The sequence below is a fragment of the Penicillium cosmopolitanum genome (genome assembly GCF_028827165.1).
Source record: "Penicillium cosmopolitanum strain IBT 29677 chromosome Unknown utg000003l:1.0-3747932.0:1.0-3751027.0, whole genome shotgun sequence".
Taxonomy (NCBI): Eukaryota; Fungi; Ascomycota; class Eurotiomycetes; order Eurotiales; family Aspergillaceae; genus Penicillium; species Penicillium cosmopolitanum.
This window is the reverse complement of record NW_026622673.1, coordinates 3,477,317-3,492,996: the sequence shown is the minus strand read 5'-3', so window position 1 is coordinate 3,492,996 and position 15,680 is coordinate 3,477,317. Positions and strand designations below refer to the sequence as shown.

The following is a 15,680-nucleotide window of genomic DNA, read 5'->3' as shown; positions in this document are numbered from 1 at the left end:
TCGGGATGATGGCGGCTCTATGTTGGGCCTAGTAGGCTGCGAATGATGAAGAAAGCTTGTCGGATCTGGAGGCTTCGCGGCGGATGGTGGGATATTCCATCCACGGCTCACGGTGAGGGAGAGGTGTTTCGTCGGAGATGTCTCAGGTTCAAGTTATTAGTATATTCCCATCGGAAGCCATAAGAAGGAAGCAGAAGTAAACCGCATGCCTCGTGAATTGGTGCATTCGCTGATGCGATATTGTTGGAATATATTTCTGCACCGCAAGGACCGTTTCCATGCCAAAATGTATGGATTTCGACAACCAAGGTGCCGGAATCAGGAGCCAGAGCAGAAAAATGCCTTCCTGACACAGCGAGGAAGATGTAGGTCCTGATGTTGGTTCTGGTGGTCACGATTATTAGAATACAGGCGTCCGAAGGTCCAGAAGGGTGCACTTACTGAAAAGCAGGACGTGAAGAAAATGCACATCCGCATAGAGACCCCCAGGTTTGAAAGATTTGTCCTCTGGAGACACACTCTGAGATCCCTGAGAAGCGAGTGAGCATGTGCGTAGTAGAACCAAGGGACGCGAGATGCGATGTTTTGAGTTCTCATTTTCGTCCGTCAGAAGGGCCGTGACGCGCTCGTGTTGTGTTTTCCCCGTATTCATCGATTCTGCTTATCAAACAGATGGTCTGGGTATATGCTCTTGGATTAGCCTCGGTGGTGCAATAGTAGATCAATTGCCGAGGGACTCGGAGTGATCGCGGTGAGACGAAGATGTTCAAGGGCGACTGACCGCGATATATTACTCGGATGACATCCACTCGTATGAGGAGTGATTTGGTGAATGCATGGTATATTTTCGACCGAAGGCTGGAAGGTATGAAAGGTGTCCCGACTGAAAATGATAATGCGCAGGCTTTTCTCGAGGGGGTTCGAGGGGTGTGTTGTGGTGTGGGAGAAAGAGAGAGTGTAGACGGTAGGAGAGAGGGGAGTGTTGTTGATATCGCCGCCACAAACAATAACGACAACAATAACAATTCAACTCAGGAAAGTTAAGCTCTTAACAAATTATTTACGTGTTATCATTTGCTACGTACTAGGTCAATCTAATTGTTGGTCACCCTTTATTTAAAAATCAGGGATTAAGAGTAGAGAGGCGGGGTAAATTAAATGCTATGGAAGATGATTCTCCCCTTGTGCCAACACCAGAAATCACGAATTAGAGTCCCGAGAGAGGACAATTAAGAAAGAGTAAACAGATGCTCACGATGTCGAAAATGCCAAAAAGGCTTGTTGATATTAGGAGACAAACGGGTAAGTAAAAGAGGTCGAAGGCCTACCATCCACAGGTTGACATGCGAACCCTCAAGTCCGAAGTGAAAACGAGGAAGCGGTTGCTAAACAGTGAACCATGGGACGCTTATGTATCCCATTGCTGGGTCCTGAGAGCACGATATGGGCTTGGGAATACTTTCCCGGAAGGGTGCTCAGGGTTCCCGTTCAACATCTCTTGTGTGTGCCCAACATGGTCCCAGGCTCCTCACGGAAGTCATCTCTCTCCATTCATCGGGGGGGTTTTGAGCCTTCGCCTGATTGTAGCCCTTGAAGTAGGTCGATACCATTGCCGCTGCGGCTTCAGTGTTCGGAGGCATGGATGATCGAAATGTTGAAGACATGTAAAATTCGAAACTGCCCTGCGACCAAGTCATCACTCTGGCAAGTTGATTGTAGGTCCAGTTCCTCAATCTTTCTGGCTTCTGCGATCCTCCACTAACTAGTGGCTAGGTAGTGTACGTTAGTTAACTTAACTAGTTAACCAGTTAGTTAGTTAGTTAGTTGGTGTGCGGGTCTGACTAAGCGGGAGCCACAGGCTCTCCAACACCGCACTTGTGGGGGGGCTTCAACCATGGTTATTGTGAACATCCCTCCTGGGGTTGGCAGCTGAATACCCGAGAACCATATCGTATAACTTGATCCCTTAGCCATAGAATGAGTAGCTGGTATTGATTAGTACAGGAGAAGGATTCGTGATGCGCATGTGCATCAGATCCCAGCCCTGATCGGTGTGCGTGGCAGAAGAGAGACTCCACCAGATCTTAAGCGGGTAGGGGTCCGCCATGGCATGTTTAGTGACACAATATTCATTATGATTTGCAGCGATCCCTTCCTAATACATTGATATCATTAAGGATAGGATTTAATAGTTTGAGCCATCACACCGCAAATCCTGAATTCAAAAGGGTAAAGACCTCAGGAATATCCCGTAAGGAACCCTTTTCTACCTGGGCAGGCGTTGAAAAATTAGTATATATTACAGGGGTTGCCAGCCCAGATTGATGTCCTTTACTCCTTACAATTCACTCCTCTCCTCATCACCAACCTCTTACTATCATACTCCGAATCATTCGATATGCGTTTCCTACCAATTCTCGCCGTCTCCAGTTCGCTCTTCCTACTCGGATTCTCCCTACCCGCGCCACAACCTACCGACAATCCATCCTGTGAAACCCTGATTTCTCAGATAAAGCCCCTCCAGAATGAGGTCGCAGAATCACTTGCTGCCATCGTTAAAGTTCTCACACCTCAAGAGAGATCTCTGGACAACCCAGCCGCCACGACCGAGTATATCACGAATGCCCGCGATGCGGTTGCGAACCTGGGCCAAAACTTCGTGAGCTCTGAAGGGGAGGAGAGCAGACGCGCCGCCGGTAGTGAATACCGCAAACGCCAACAGGAATCTGATTGCGGTCTTTCAGAAGACGTGGAGCAATTGAAAAAAAATTGTGGACGACACGGTGCAAAAGGCAGGGGGCCACGCAGAACTGAAAGGTCTTGTAGAAAACCTGCAGGATAGCGTTAAGTCTATTGGTAAGCAAATCCTACATATACCTACCTAGAGCGACAGGCTTGCTAACCCCCTCTTAGAGGATCTAGTTGCTGGGAGATCCTAGATAGATCGCAATAATGCACAATGGATCTATCTGTGTTTCTGTCAACAAGCAAGGGCTAACGCGAGGTGTGATGGGAGGGAGTAATTAGATTTTACTGGTAACATAAGAATTTTCAATGGCGAAAGAAGAACTTTATCTTGTATTTAATATGGACGTACGATAGCCAGACTTTCTATCTTACCAGTATTCCCCGTCTCTAAGACAGTTTCCCATAATGAGCGTATAGATTTTGAGCAGCAATGACCGCCTTGATATCTCCTATAGAGCAAAATAGTCTGACGGATTCTACATGCTATATTACCGCCCTATGAACTTTCAGAAAGCGTATCAACTGCGAACCCTTAAGCCAATAATTATTGACTTTACGCTCTTGTAAGCGTGGCAGTGAAACAGCAGAAATCAAGTCAAATAGGCCTGCGCTATCGTTCAACTTGAAAAATTCAACTAATAGCAGCCCTTGCTGGACAATCTTGATGATATTTGTTGGATTATTGTAACCTTTGCCTTATTTCTAAGACCTTTGATTTACTGACTGCAAGCAAAGTTCGCTTCCCTACCACTCATGTTTAATTGTATAGTAGGTCTTTGACTTCTTCTTTTGTTTTTGTTTTTCAAGTCGGGCCGCAATGAGTTTACGATTTCTACAGGCATAAGGAATTCATACTTCACAATTTTTGAATCTTTCTTGGATGGCACGAGCTAAGTTTCACTTGCAAAGGCAGACAGGTATAATATAACAATGAGATACCCAGATAGTCCTTTCGCGAATAAAACTATCAACTCAGACAACTGCATCTGAGTAGTGCGAAGGCAAGGCCTGAGAGGGTGACAGTCATTGGATTTCCCCTCGTAAGGTTGGGCAGATGTCAACCTGGCGCGAACGTTAAATATGGGGAGCTACGCTTAGAGGCCGTTAGAAATGGCCACGAGGATATTATACGACTTCTTCTACAAAGAAAAGCGGACATCAACCGTTGATACCCGCTATAAAGGGCTTCTGACCTCGGCCACGAGGATATTGTGAGGCTTCTTCTGAAGAAAGGAGTTCATGCCAATAGGTCACGCCCATTAAGTGTTGCTTTTTAGCTCAGTAATCAGGCTATGACGAGGCTTTTGATCGACAATAGAGCCAATATAATGGATAAAGCCCCGTTACGAGCCGCTGGTAGAAATGGTCACCACGCGATAATGAAGATTCTCATTTAGAATGGCGCAGATGTCAGTCAAGGAGTATTGTTGGCAGAGGCTTCCAGAAGAGGCTGGAAGACTACCACTCAGGTTCTTCTTGATAACGGAGCTGATGTAAATGCGCAAGGCGAACGTGAGAATACTGCGCTACACTACGCGAGCTTAGAAAACTATAAGGCTATCGTGTAGGTTTTAATTATATATAGAGCTAAAATAAACTATAAAAACTAATCAGGCAAAAAGCATAATTAACCTGCTCCTAGCTGAGTATAGGTTGGAGAAGAAGATATCATATCTGATAAGGGTAAAGCAGGCTAGCAAGATATCTAAAGACGACTCGAAGATACTCGACGGCTTCTACAACAAATCAGTGACAGCGGCTCTACTCAGCTTTTGATGGTACTAAAGGTGAATTAAATGACCGAAAAGGTTTTCCAGATGGTAAACGGGGAGCTTAAAGCGTCTTGGAAACCTTTGAGTGATATGGTTACAAGAGTGTGGTAAGAAGTGTTTAATTCTATCATTCACTTTCGTCTGTCGCTGAGGCTAATCGGAGGTATTATGGACGGTGTTATGACCTAATGAACGTACTATATTATGCTGGAAACAAAAAATTCTTTGGCTCCGATAGACGAAAGGTAGACGTTCTTCCAATCACCTCTTGTGGTAGAGGACGCCCTCGGCCTTAAAATTTCCTGTCCATTCTGAATACGATTTTGAACTTCTCAATGCTCTTATCAGACATCGCTTCCAAGAGGGCCCGGGATCTGATAAGGCCTAAGCAGATGACTACGAACTGTCTAAGACAAAAAAAAAAAACGGTCATTTCATCTGCTGAAAGATTGTTACCTAGGATAACTATCACCGTGGCTGTCATAGTTACCCTAAAGCGCTCGAATCCCACTGGTGAGGTTTACCCTATACCTTAATATGGGTCTGACCAGGTTGTCTCGACGCCTGTTGATAGCAGAAGATGGTGAGCCTAAGATTGTTAAAGCATGGCATTTACGATTAATTTCGTTACTTCTATCTGCAGCTAATGAGATCACCTGATAGTTAGTGGGGCTGACGATAGCTCGTTACTCCTTTCTCTGCCCAAGAACCCCACCATTGTGTAAATGAGATCTTGAACTATGACCTCTATATCGTTCGGCAACGCAAATTCGGGGTTCCAGGTGGGGATCAATCAGGGGCCGATATATTTTTCGGGTGAGTTTCCATGGTCCTTAATTTTGGTCTGGGTCACGTTGACTAACAGCGGCTTCACCCTTTCGAAGACCGCCAGGAACTGCGCCCACAGCCTCTGTCGACCGTCCCGTTTCCTCACGACCCAGACTTTGTCAGTCGCGATGCACTCCTTGACCAAATCCACGAAAAAGCTGCGATCCTGGGATCCAGAATAGTTCTAGTTGGTCTCGGTGGCGTGGGGTGAGGCAACACCGGTCCAAGTCCAAGGGCGGTCCGTTCAAGGCTAACTATACAACAGAAAAACACGACTTGCCATCGAATACTGCCACCGAGTTCAACAGCAATCGACCAACACCTGGGTCTTCTGGGTCCATGCGAGTAACGCGGCCCGCTGCGAGGAAAGTCTGCGCGACCTTGCCGACCGAGCCAAGATTCCCGGGCGCCAGGACCACAACGCTAATATATTCCAACTCGTCGGGAACTGGCTGCAAAACGAAAATATCGGGAAATGGATCCTCGTCCTGGATAATCTAGATAATGACGAGCTACTTCGTAACCCTCTACCGACTGGTACGGGGACTCAAGCAAACGCCCAGGGCTGTGCCTTTACACAACCGCCACTACGGTACCTTCTCAAAAGCTTGAATGGCTCCATCATCATAACAAGTCGGAACAAAGGAGTAGCGTTAGACATCGCTGGCCATAAGAAGAATCTTATCAATGTCCAACCAATGAACATGGAAGAAGCGCTAGTTCTACTTAGGAACAAACTAGGTATACAGACGGAGAGTGCGGATATGATACAGCTAGTAGAGGAACTTGAGTTCATGCCACTCGCGATCGTCCAAGCTTCTAGCTACGTTATCCATCGTTCACCCCGTTTCTCAATCTCACAATACCTAGAAAAAATTCGGAAGAGTGATCGTGAAGCGATCAAGCTTCTTAATTACGAGACAGGTCGCCTAGATCGAGACTGGGAGGCAAAGAACTCTATTATACTCACGTGGCAAATATCTTTCGACCATATCCGACAAATAAGACAGTCTGCGGCAGACTTACTCTCTCTGATGAGCTTTTTCGACCGACAGGGAATCCCCGAGACGCTTCTGCGAGCTTTCAAAATGGAAAGAATCAATAATGCTTTGACTTCTTCAGCAGGGCTTGCGAACGGCTCCAGTGAGGGGGATACGGATAGCTCGTCTGAATCCGACCTCGATCATGATTTTGAGGACGATATCGCAACTCTCAGAGACTATTCATTGATTTCTATTAATGAAGATAGCACTATATTCAATATGCATCGGCTAGTGCAACTAACTGCACGCGGATGGCTCGCCACTCAAGGGCAAATGGAGCGCTGGAAGGAACATTTCATTAGCATGCTATGCCAAGAGTTTCCTAGTGGTGAATATAAAAACTGGGAAAGGTGTCAATCGCTTTTTCCACATGTTAAATCGGCTCTGTCGCAACGACCAGAATCCCAAGAGTCCCTTCGAAAATGGGCTACACTGCTTTATAACGGCGCATGGTATGCGACCGAAAGCGGGAATATTGCAGACGCAAGGGAAATGGCATTAAATTCAAGGAAACAGAGGGTGAAAATAAAGGGTGAAGAAGATGAAGAATCTCTAAGCAGCACCGAGATGTTAGCGATGGCATACTTGCACGAAGGGCGGTGGGAGGAGGCTGAGAAACTCCAAGTGCGGGTGATGGAAACTGTAAAGGTGAAGCTCGGCGAGGATCACCCTGACACGTTAGAGAGCATGAACAACCTGGCGTCAATATTTCATTTCCAGAGCCGGTGGGAGGAGGCCGAGAAGCTCTTTGTGCAGGTGGTAAAGACTCTCAAGGCGAAACTAGGGGAGGACCATCCCTCTACACTCACCAGCATGGATAACCTGGCATCCACATATAGGAGCCAGGGCCGGTGGGGGGAGGCCGAGGAGCTTGGGGTGCAGGTGGTGAAAGCGAATCAGGCGAAGCTCGGGGAGGACCATCCCTCTACGTTGACAAGCATGGACAACCTAGCGTCGACATATTGCAACCAGGGCCGATTGGAGGATACGGAGAAGCTCTTTGTGCAGGTGATGGAAACTCGCAAGATAAAGCTCGGCCAGGACCATCCTGACACACTAATGAGCATAGGCAATCTGGCGTCAACATTTTATTGCCAGTGCCGGTGGGAGGACGCCGAGAAGCTCTTTGTGCAGGTGGTAACGACTCTCAAGGCGAAACTAGGCGAGGACCATCCCACTACGCTGACGAACTTGGATAACCTGGCATCCACATATAGGAACCAGGGCCGGTGGGGGGAGGCCGAGCAGCTCGAGATGCAGGTGACAGAGGCTTTCAAGACGAAGCTCGGCCAGGACCATCCAGACACAGTGATGAGCATGGTCAATCTTGCTCTTACTTGGAAAGCTTCCGGCAAAACTGCGGACGCCAAAAATTTGCTAAAAGATTGCCTAGCCATACAGAAACGCACCATTGGACTTAATCATCCTCATACTGTGTCAAATTCCGAAACGTTGCTGAGATGGGAAGCCGAAGTGCTGAATATTGATGCATAACCTGTGAAATTAATTCTTCATTATCTAACAGACATCTATTTCTGAACATTTTGCTGCTGAATCTATTATCTAGATACAATCATTTCCACTTCTGCAACAAACCGATAGCTTTCGACGGACGACTACACAAGTACATGAAACCAACGTCGTAGCAGAATCTCATCGAACCCAGTTTAGGTCGGCCCCTCTAGGAAACTCGTTGATGAACGTCATTTATTTCATAATACCAGTATTTTACGTCCAATATCCTGTGGGCTTTGTAAGTACCTTACCACGCGATTTCTCGAAATTAGGGATTACTCTTGACGTAAAAGTATTAGGACTAGCACATTTTGATAGAGTTCCCGAAAAAAAAACCATTTGTTTAATGCGTGAAAGCCAATTTCGAATCCGAGTGTAGTATCTTCGCCTGCCAGTATCCCGGGATACAGTGACTAACAAAAAACAACTATCAGAACCACGACAAGAAACAGGATCTTCCACCAAATACAGAGTAATACTAATTGAAAAGACACAACACGAACCAACCGAACTTTCACATTCTTTAAACGTGAAACGGGTATTTCGCAGACACGAAGCTCTTACGTACGACAGCCAATCAAATCTTCTCTATTGTTATACCTAAATGTCGGAAATAGCCTTCGGCATTGTCCTATTTTACACTAACTTCATATACGCACCGCCGAAGGAAGCTATGAAACCCTTGACTAGGATTCTCTTAGTATACTGACCAAGCTTGAAAAATGTGTTTTCCATAGTAAGCAAGGATTTTGGCTCCGAATACCTCCCAAGGTGCCGCAGAAGCCGCTTAATAACCGATTCGAAGAACGTGGCATCAGTTGAACCTTTGAAAGTATGGAATAAAATGATGCCGTCTTCAGCATATACAGGCAAAATCTGACTCTGGTCCTAGACGACAGCTCCATTACAGGATGAGGATGAAAACGAGCTAGGCGTTGGATCGAGCGGTATCTCCAGTAAAACAACAGAGACAGTGGGTCAGGCTGACAGCGAAGACGCAGCAGTCGGTGAAAGCCCGGGTGTAAGAAAGTGGGCGGCGATGAGCGTACGATAGAGGGGTGGCGGAGAGGGAAAAGAAGGAGAGGAGAGCATGAGAGGGTAGGTCGGGGTCTTTTATGTTGACGCGACAGCGGGGGAGATAACAGGACGGTGCATTGGGGCGCTAGGCCGGGAACGACAAAACTAACCGTATCCCGTAATTCACAGGTCCGGGTATTACAAATGCCATTGGTATGATATTTACATCGAGTAATCCAAAAAGCACGCGAATGGAAAATAAGAGCCCTCCTTGGGGGGGGGGGGCATGATAGATTACTAGGACTAAATCCCCATGAAAGTAAATGACAGGATAAAAAGAACAAGTCGGGAGCCATGGAGGAAACGCATAAATGACACACAGAGCCACAACACCCATCCCCAAGCCGGCGAGTCTACCTTTGGGCTTGGATGACCAAGAGCCAAATATCACTGGTGAAAAACTCACAACAATGGTATCCAAGGCGGACAGCACCAGGACAGGGACCGGCAAATTGGGCTCATTCCCACGCCCCACGAGATTTGAAAGTCTTCATGCAAAGCTTCACACAGGATTCCACATGCCCATCCCCAAAGCCCAGGTATTCCAGCCGCCCATGCTGGCGCCGAGATTCCATACATTCTGCCAGAGGTTGGAGAGACTCAAGGAGATACTAGACATGCGATATTCGAGACGATCCATCCTCGACGACATGCGAGTCTCAAAACAGGCCACCTGAGTGCTGATAAGTTCATGAAGCTCTAGCTGAAAGTGACGTTCGAGAAGTTCCGGATTCTCGGAGAGAGATGGAGGTGCTACCATCCGGAAATTCATGGGGGTCGGTGGAATCCGTGAGTAAGAAGCAGGGAGTTTAGGACGGGCGCGGGTAGGTACAGGTCCGGATTGACGGTCAGATTTCAACAGCTCGATACGAGAATTGATTTGCGTCATGATCATCGCGTGCATCTGACGGAATTCCAGTCCCACTGCTTTCTCGACTTCGGCTTGGAGAAAAGCCTTGATCTCGTCGGCCCAACTGTTGTCATTTGTCACAGGATCGGGAGATTTTGGACGTGAAGTTGGATCACCAGTGACTGGCGCTGGAAGTTCCTTTGCTGCTTCCTCAGAGGCGGTAGGGGCTTCAAAATGGGCACGTGTAGAGGCAGGGTCAGACTGAGGGCCGGATTCGAGCAGGTCGATGCGGGAGTTGAGAAGATGGATTTGGCCACGCACTTCGTGCAGTTCTTTCTGGATCGCTTCGTGAATTCCTTCCTTTACTAGGGGCGAAGGAAGTTCTTGATCATCGGCTTCGAGATAGGTGGTAGGGTCAATCTGATAGGTAGAAGCATGGCCCGGTTGAAAGTCGGATCCAGCAGGATGCCCATACTTTTCAAGAGATTCACGGCGGGACTCCAGCTCCGAGATTTGGGAACTCATGGCTGCCATTGAGTGTAGCTTTTCCTGCATGGCGTCAAGGATTTGATTCTTCACCAATGACGAGGAACGCTCTTCCAATTCTCCCGAAGAGGCATCTATGGCCGTGTTTGTCACGATGACAGTGCCAGTCAAATTCCTAGGACTATGGCGGGAGATTGGAACAGTAAGTAGAGGCTGCGCTTGAGGGCCATGAAAACCCCCAGCTTTGTTGCCTGATGTGAGAGACTCCAGAACATAACTGTTCAAAGTATCGCCCTGTCGCCCGGTCGTTAGACCTCCATCGAGTTGGGATTCAATCGACCCGACGTCGGTTTCCAGCCCTGAAATTTGGGAATTGATGGGGGGTGCTGGAAGTGTTTTCGATATTCCAGGAGAAGTAGCAGAGGGCCCGAGAGGAACGGGGCAAGATCCGGAGCTGTAGATCACGGCTTCCAAGGCATCCATACAGGCTGGCTGCGAGGTTGGCAATGTGATGCTCAACAACGGCGAGTAATCGACCGTGCAGTGCAGACCCCAAATCTCGGCCCGTTCATGGGTCTCGCCACTGGTGATTCGGTCAAAGTCATAGTCAAAGGTATGGGCACTGGAATCGGGTTCACAAGTCTCCTTCTGGTCCACGCACTTGACTGAATCGAAGTCATGTTCAATGGCATGCTGAATGAAATCCGCCTTGGGCTCGCCAAACGGACCGTAGCTTTGAATGATGTTCTGGCAAATGGGGGTCTGAAATGGGATATCCTCACCAGGTTGAACACTTGAACCTAGAGATATTTCGTCACTTTTGGGAGATTCGATGCGACTTCGGGTGAACTGGTCTCGCGATGTATCAGGATCATCTGCCTGCTCGGAATAATCGGTGCAGTCATTGGCATACTCGAGCAGATCTTCATGGTAATTGAGACGATTCTTAATCACCTCTAGACGTTCTTCCTGGCTGTCGAAGAGCTTCGACATGGTATTGGTGACCATACTCTGGAGTGCCAGGCTGACCAAATCATTGCCAGCTTTCTCGCTCTCGTTTGAGCTGGCGGGGAAATTGCCACCAGTAGCCATGAAGCTAATGCTAGTATTTGAAATGTCTGCGGCCAAATTTTTGAATCTTCCAGCCAGCTCAACCTCGACAATATTTCGAACTTCCAGGTTAAATATCCCTCCCAGCTGTGTCCCAACCTCCTTTCTAATTTCGCGTCCGATCCGCTCCGAGTCTTCGATTTGGGTCGCCGCGCCTGTCCCATTCAATAAATCCGTTAGTTCATAGTTTTCGTAGCAGGGTTCAAGTTTCTTACCAACAACAGGAATTTCTCTGCTCCCTTCCGAAACCGGTACCTTGACCACGGGGACCATCTTGCCACCACAATCAGGAGTATTTTGCTCAAAAGATGCCTCGCGCGGAAAAATATCTTTCATGCCCGCATCCTTCTGGTCTTGGAGATGACTGGAAGCTGCATCCTTCTCGAGTTTAACAACTTCTCTCAGCTTGCCAGCGAGTCTGTCAGCCATGTCCACTTCGCGCTTGGTAGCACCATTCACGATGAAAGGATACTTATGTTCTTTCTCACATATCAGCACATGGCCTTTGGGTGAGGATTCAAGTTTCGTACCTTGTTTCTCGGATTTGGATTTAAATGGAGGATCACGATGGCCGACCTGAGGATTAACATCAGAGTGGCGCCGATCCATGCGACGGTAGACCCCGGAGATGGCGTTTTCGATGGGGGGATTACTATGGTTAGCCACATGGTTCCTCACTGTCTCCCCGGAGGCAGAATTGCGGTCCCCATGGACAGGGGAAGCTCCCGCTCGACTCGACATGCTTTCCATTAAGCTCATCCGGCGGTAGAGGTCCACGTTTTCTGCTTGGAGGGCTAGGACGTGCTCCTCGAGGACACGAATGCGTGCCTCGCTAGTCTTATCAGCCTCGCCGAACAGAGTTGGAACCTGTTGTTGGATGTTTGGATGAGCATTTCCAATCGGTGTGACGAAAGGGCTACCCTGCATCCGCTGAGAGCTGCCAGGTAAATCGATTTCTGGATTGATAGTTCCCGCTCCAGCATTCGAATAGGCGTCACTCGAGAACTTCAAATCAGTTAGCTTGATGTGATTGTAGATATGGAGGGGTGACCAGTGGACAGATCTCACTCACCGATGCCAGCGGCGGTTCGAACGAAGGGGTGGAAGATACCTTCTTAGCCAGGTCGAAAAGCTCCGACGTTGCCGCATTTTGACATAAGGTTCCTTCCAGTAAGCTTCCCGAAGCGATCCTGCATTCACCATGTCCCTGTTCCTCCGAAAAAGAATAACCTTCGGTCATTATCTTGGTAAGCGGAGGCCGTGCGGGTTTGTCGATCTGGTGTAGTCCCAGGCCTACAAATCGCCGATCCCAGAACTGTGATGGAAGTGAAAGAACTTGCTCCCAGAGGTTGTCAGATTAGTACTGGGTTATGCGTTGAGCATATGAATATCACTGGGAATTCCAGAGGTAGCTCTTCAACTTTCTGACAAGCAGCGAGGCTGGGAACCTGTTGCTCGATAACAGTGAGTCGAGATCCTAGTGCAGTGATGGCGAGAGGGATGAAAGTTGGAAGTTGGGCAACCACTTTCGAGATCCGAGAAAGCGTAATGGTAACAGGAAATGCGTCGCCAGATGTTGCCAGCAATGAACTGCGTTTGGATTGCAAGTCTACCCACTTCGGCGAAGTAAAATTGAGGTGGTGAGAGATGGGGGAAGAGAAGGAGAAGGTGAAGGAGGAAGCATTCACTGGAAAGCAAAGAGGCAGAGCCACGTGCCGTCGTAGTTGCCCGAATTGAATTCCCCATTGGGACGAGGGTCGTGCCTTCCTCGATTGGCAGTGAATTACAGTATGGCCAGCGTGGGATGACTAATATCTATATCTATAGTTATCTATATCTACTGCCCCAGGGTGCCTATGTCTACTGCCGATATCTACTGTCTATATCTACAAATACCGGAGTACACATCTACATTGATCTACCTCAATTAGGCAAGCAGATGAGAAAAAGCCCTATTTATGGGCTACTATGTATTACCGGGGCGAACCCCCTCGGACATAGCCCGCAAAACAGAGAAAGGTTAGAGAAGAAGTTCACATCGAAGAAAAATGGAAACACAGCAAAGCAAGAAAAAAAAAACGGCAGCAAACACCGCAGCCTCGCAGGTGCAGATGCAACATATTACCACCCCTATGAAGGTCGAAGCCCCTTATTCAGCCCCTTCGGGGGCTCTCCACGCATCTGTAAAGTAGCCCCCGATCTGTTGGGCGATATTCGACACCCACGCAGCCAGGTTGGCAAGGTTATACTCGACAATGGCGACTCGCGTCCCCCTGCTGCTGAAATAGCGATGCAACAGCAGCGTCACGCCGGTCCATGCGCTGGCCGATGTGGGCGGCCAGGGGGAGTTGCGGTCTCCATGGGCGGGGAAAGGACCAGACCGGCTGAGCATGCTCTCCATGACATTCATCCAACATCTATATTTATTTATCTTGATTAGGCGCGCAGATTAGAAAAAGCCCTACTGACGGGCAATCATGAATTACCGGGGCAAAGCCCCGCGGGCTTAGCCCGCGAAATGTACAATAATGAGGAAAACAGGTAATCAACCACAGAAGAGAGACAAATAATAAAGAACAGAACCTTGAAAGAAGGTTACCGTACACGTCGCCCGCGGAGACACGGATGCTGCATATTCATATGGATACCAACAGCACAAGGATAAGGTCTTCATTCAACGCCGCCGGTAGTTCGCCAGACATCGGCGAAGTATCCTCCAGCCTGCTGGATCAGGTTTGACACGCTGCCAGCCAATTTGGTAATCCTGTATTCTGCAACGCCGATTCGTGTCCCTTGGTGCTGAAGTTGGAATGCAATGTGGGCATCCCGCCTATCTAGGTGACGATATATGCCGGTGATCGCACTGTCGATGCGTTGGGTGAGGTGGCCAGCCAGGCTGTTTCGAATTGCCTGTTCGGAGGCAGTATCCCGCTCCCTATGCACGGGAGAGGGACCAGGTCGGCCGGCCATGTCTTCTATCAAGCTCACCCGTCTGTGGAGGTTGGCGATGGTTCGCTTCATAGCCCGAATCTCCGCCTGCTCCCATGTTTCCCTCTTTCTCATGCTCTTCCAAGCATCGAAGTCGTGGTCAATCCTGTGGCGTGGAGGTCGGGCTGGGGGAATAAACGGGTCTGCTCCATCCAAGGAATTAGCCGTATATCCTATAGCTTTCGAATTGGGACTCGGATTGCTTACCCTCAGGTAGAAACACCTTCCCTCCCAAGAAGGACTCGACTTCTTCGTCGCCATGGTCATTGTTGGCGGGCTTGAAGCCTAGTTAGCTTGATACAGTCCTGACTCGGCAGATCGTTAATACTCACGACCACTCGTTCCATACGACCGGGGGCAGGCTTGGCCCTCGGTCTGCCGCGGCCTGCGCCTGCGGCTCCTGCTAGCTGGAGAGATTCGTGGCCGTCGGCCATTTTCGGACTCTTGTTGTAGCAAACACGTCAAGATCTGTCTTTTGGAATGCGTAGCTGATGTGGTTCTTCTAGAGTTGAAGGTGTGGTTAAGAAAGAAGAAAACCGAGCAAGAGGTATTCACTGAGAAATATCCAACTCCCACCAGGAGGGACCTGCCCCAGGACCATCCCTCGAACCATCAGTATAGTACACTACAGTCTGGTATATCATATAAGTCTTATTTGGGGCCGCTCAAGGTTCGTTTGCCGCATCATGCTCAATATATAATTCCGGAGATCATGATCTAACACTTCGCAAGTGCGTTTCACAGGGTTATTGGATAGAAATACCCATCAGACTTCAATAACTTTTGAGAGCTGCTTGGTGGTTGCTTACTACTAGTAGCTATCCAGTTACACACGTAGTAGGCCTGCGATAGGAAGAAGCGCCTGGGCGCCTTTTCGGCTATTTTGTACTAGACACAGGTGGGCGTTTAATATCTCGCGGGAGTCCTACCGCAGTTCGTTCCAGAAACAACTTCGCCCATCCACATGGGCAGATGCTTGGTAAGTGGAGATAATCGTACGATTTGGGCAGCTTTTATCGCTCCACTAATATAAATTTCATTTCATAGAAGGGAGTACTAGTAGTTGTATAGATCGCCAGTGTCGAAGCATGGAAATGAAGGTACATGAAAAGGTGTTGGACGCCACTATTAGTAGTGACAATTGATAAAAGAGAGACAGACAAAGACAACCAAATAAAGTGAAACAAGAAATATTTAGTAGACACCTGGGCATGAAAGGAGCCAGAATCTGAATGTTGGAGATTGCGTGCCGTAATATACTAC

The 15,680-nt window shown here is 48.3% G+C and overlaps 7 protein-coding genes across 7 annotated transcripts; 3 read left to right on the top strand and 4 right to left on the bottom strand.

Moving 5' to 3' along the window:
- Positions 1-1,475: 1,475 nt before the first annotated feature.
- On the bottom strand, positions 1,476-1,896 carry N7509_001346 (uncharacterized protein; the record flags this gene model as incomplete). Its single annotated transcript, XM_056625983.1, has 2 exons — positions 1,476-1,769; positions 1,843-1,896. The coding sequence occupies 2 exons, from the start codon at positions 1,894-1,896 to the stop codon at positions 1,476-1,478; spliced, it is 348 nt and encodes a 115-aa protein (XP_056494565.1).
- A 502-nt stretch (positions 1,897-2,398) lies between these two features.
- On the top strand, positions 2,399-2,939 carry N7509_001345 (uncharacterized protein; the record flags this gene model as incomplete). Its single annotated transcript, XM_056625982.1, has 3 exons — positions 2,399-2,735; positions 2,797-2,856; positions 2,914-2,939. 3 exons carry the CDS (start codon positions 2,399-2,401, stop codon positions 2,937-2,939), a joined length of 423 nt encoding a protein of 140 aa, XP_056494564.1.
- Positions 2,940-3,858: 919 nt separating this feature from the next.
- N7509_001344 (uncharacterized protein) lies at positions 3,859-4,145 on the top strand (the record flags this gene model as incomplete). Its single annotated transcript, XM_056625981.1, has 2 exons — positions 3,859-3,959; positions 4,031-4,145. The coding sequence occupies 2 exons, from the start codon at positions 3,859-3,861 to the stop codon at positions 4,143-4,145; spliced, it is 216 nt and encodes a 71-aa protein (XP_056494563.1).
- Positions 4,146-5,260: 1,115 nt separating this feature from the next.
- Positions 5,261-7,885, top strand: N7509_001343 (uncharacterized protein; the record flags this gene model as incomplete). The annotated part of the gene is made up of 3 exons (XM_056625980.1): positions 5,261-5,336; positions 5,405-5,555; positions 5,614-7,885. 3 exons carry the CDS (start codon positions 5,261-5,263, stop codon positions 7,883-7,885), a joined length of 2,499 nt encoding a protein of 832 aa, XP_056494562.1.
- A 1,600-nt stretch (positions 7,886-9,485) lies between these two features.
- N7509_001342 (uncharacterized protein) lies at positions 9,486-12,669 on the bottom strand (the record flags this gene model as incomplete). The annotated part of the gene is made up of 2 exons (XM_056625979.1): positions 9,486-12,434; positions 12,502-12,669. The coding sequence occupies 2 exons, from the start codon at positions 12,667-12,669 to the stop codon at positions 9,486-9,488; spliced, it is 3,117 nt and encodes a 1,038-aa protein (XP_056494561.1).
- Positions 12,670-13,578: 909 nt separating this feature from the next.
- N7509_001341 (uncharacterized protein) lies at positions 13,579-13,830 on the bottom strand (the record flags this gene model as incomplete). The annotated part of the gene is made up of 1 exon (XM_056625978.1): positions 13,579-13,830. The coding sequence occupies one exon, from the start codon at positions 13,828-13,830 to the stop codon at positions 13,579-13,581; it is 252 nt and encodes an 83-aa protein (XP_056494560.1).
- A 269-nt stretch (positions 13,831-14,099) lies between these two features.
- Positions 14,100-14,678, bottom strand: N7509_001340 (uncharacterized protein; the record flags this gene model as incomplete). The annotated part of the gene is made up of 1 exon (XM_056625977.1): positions 14,100-14,678. The coding sequence occupies one exon, from the start codon at positions 14,676-14,678 to the stop codon at positions 14,100-14,102; it is 579 nt and encodes a 192-aa protein (XP_056494559.1).
- Positions 14,679-15,680: the final 1,002 nt, after the last annotated feature.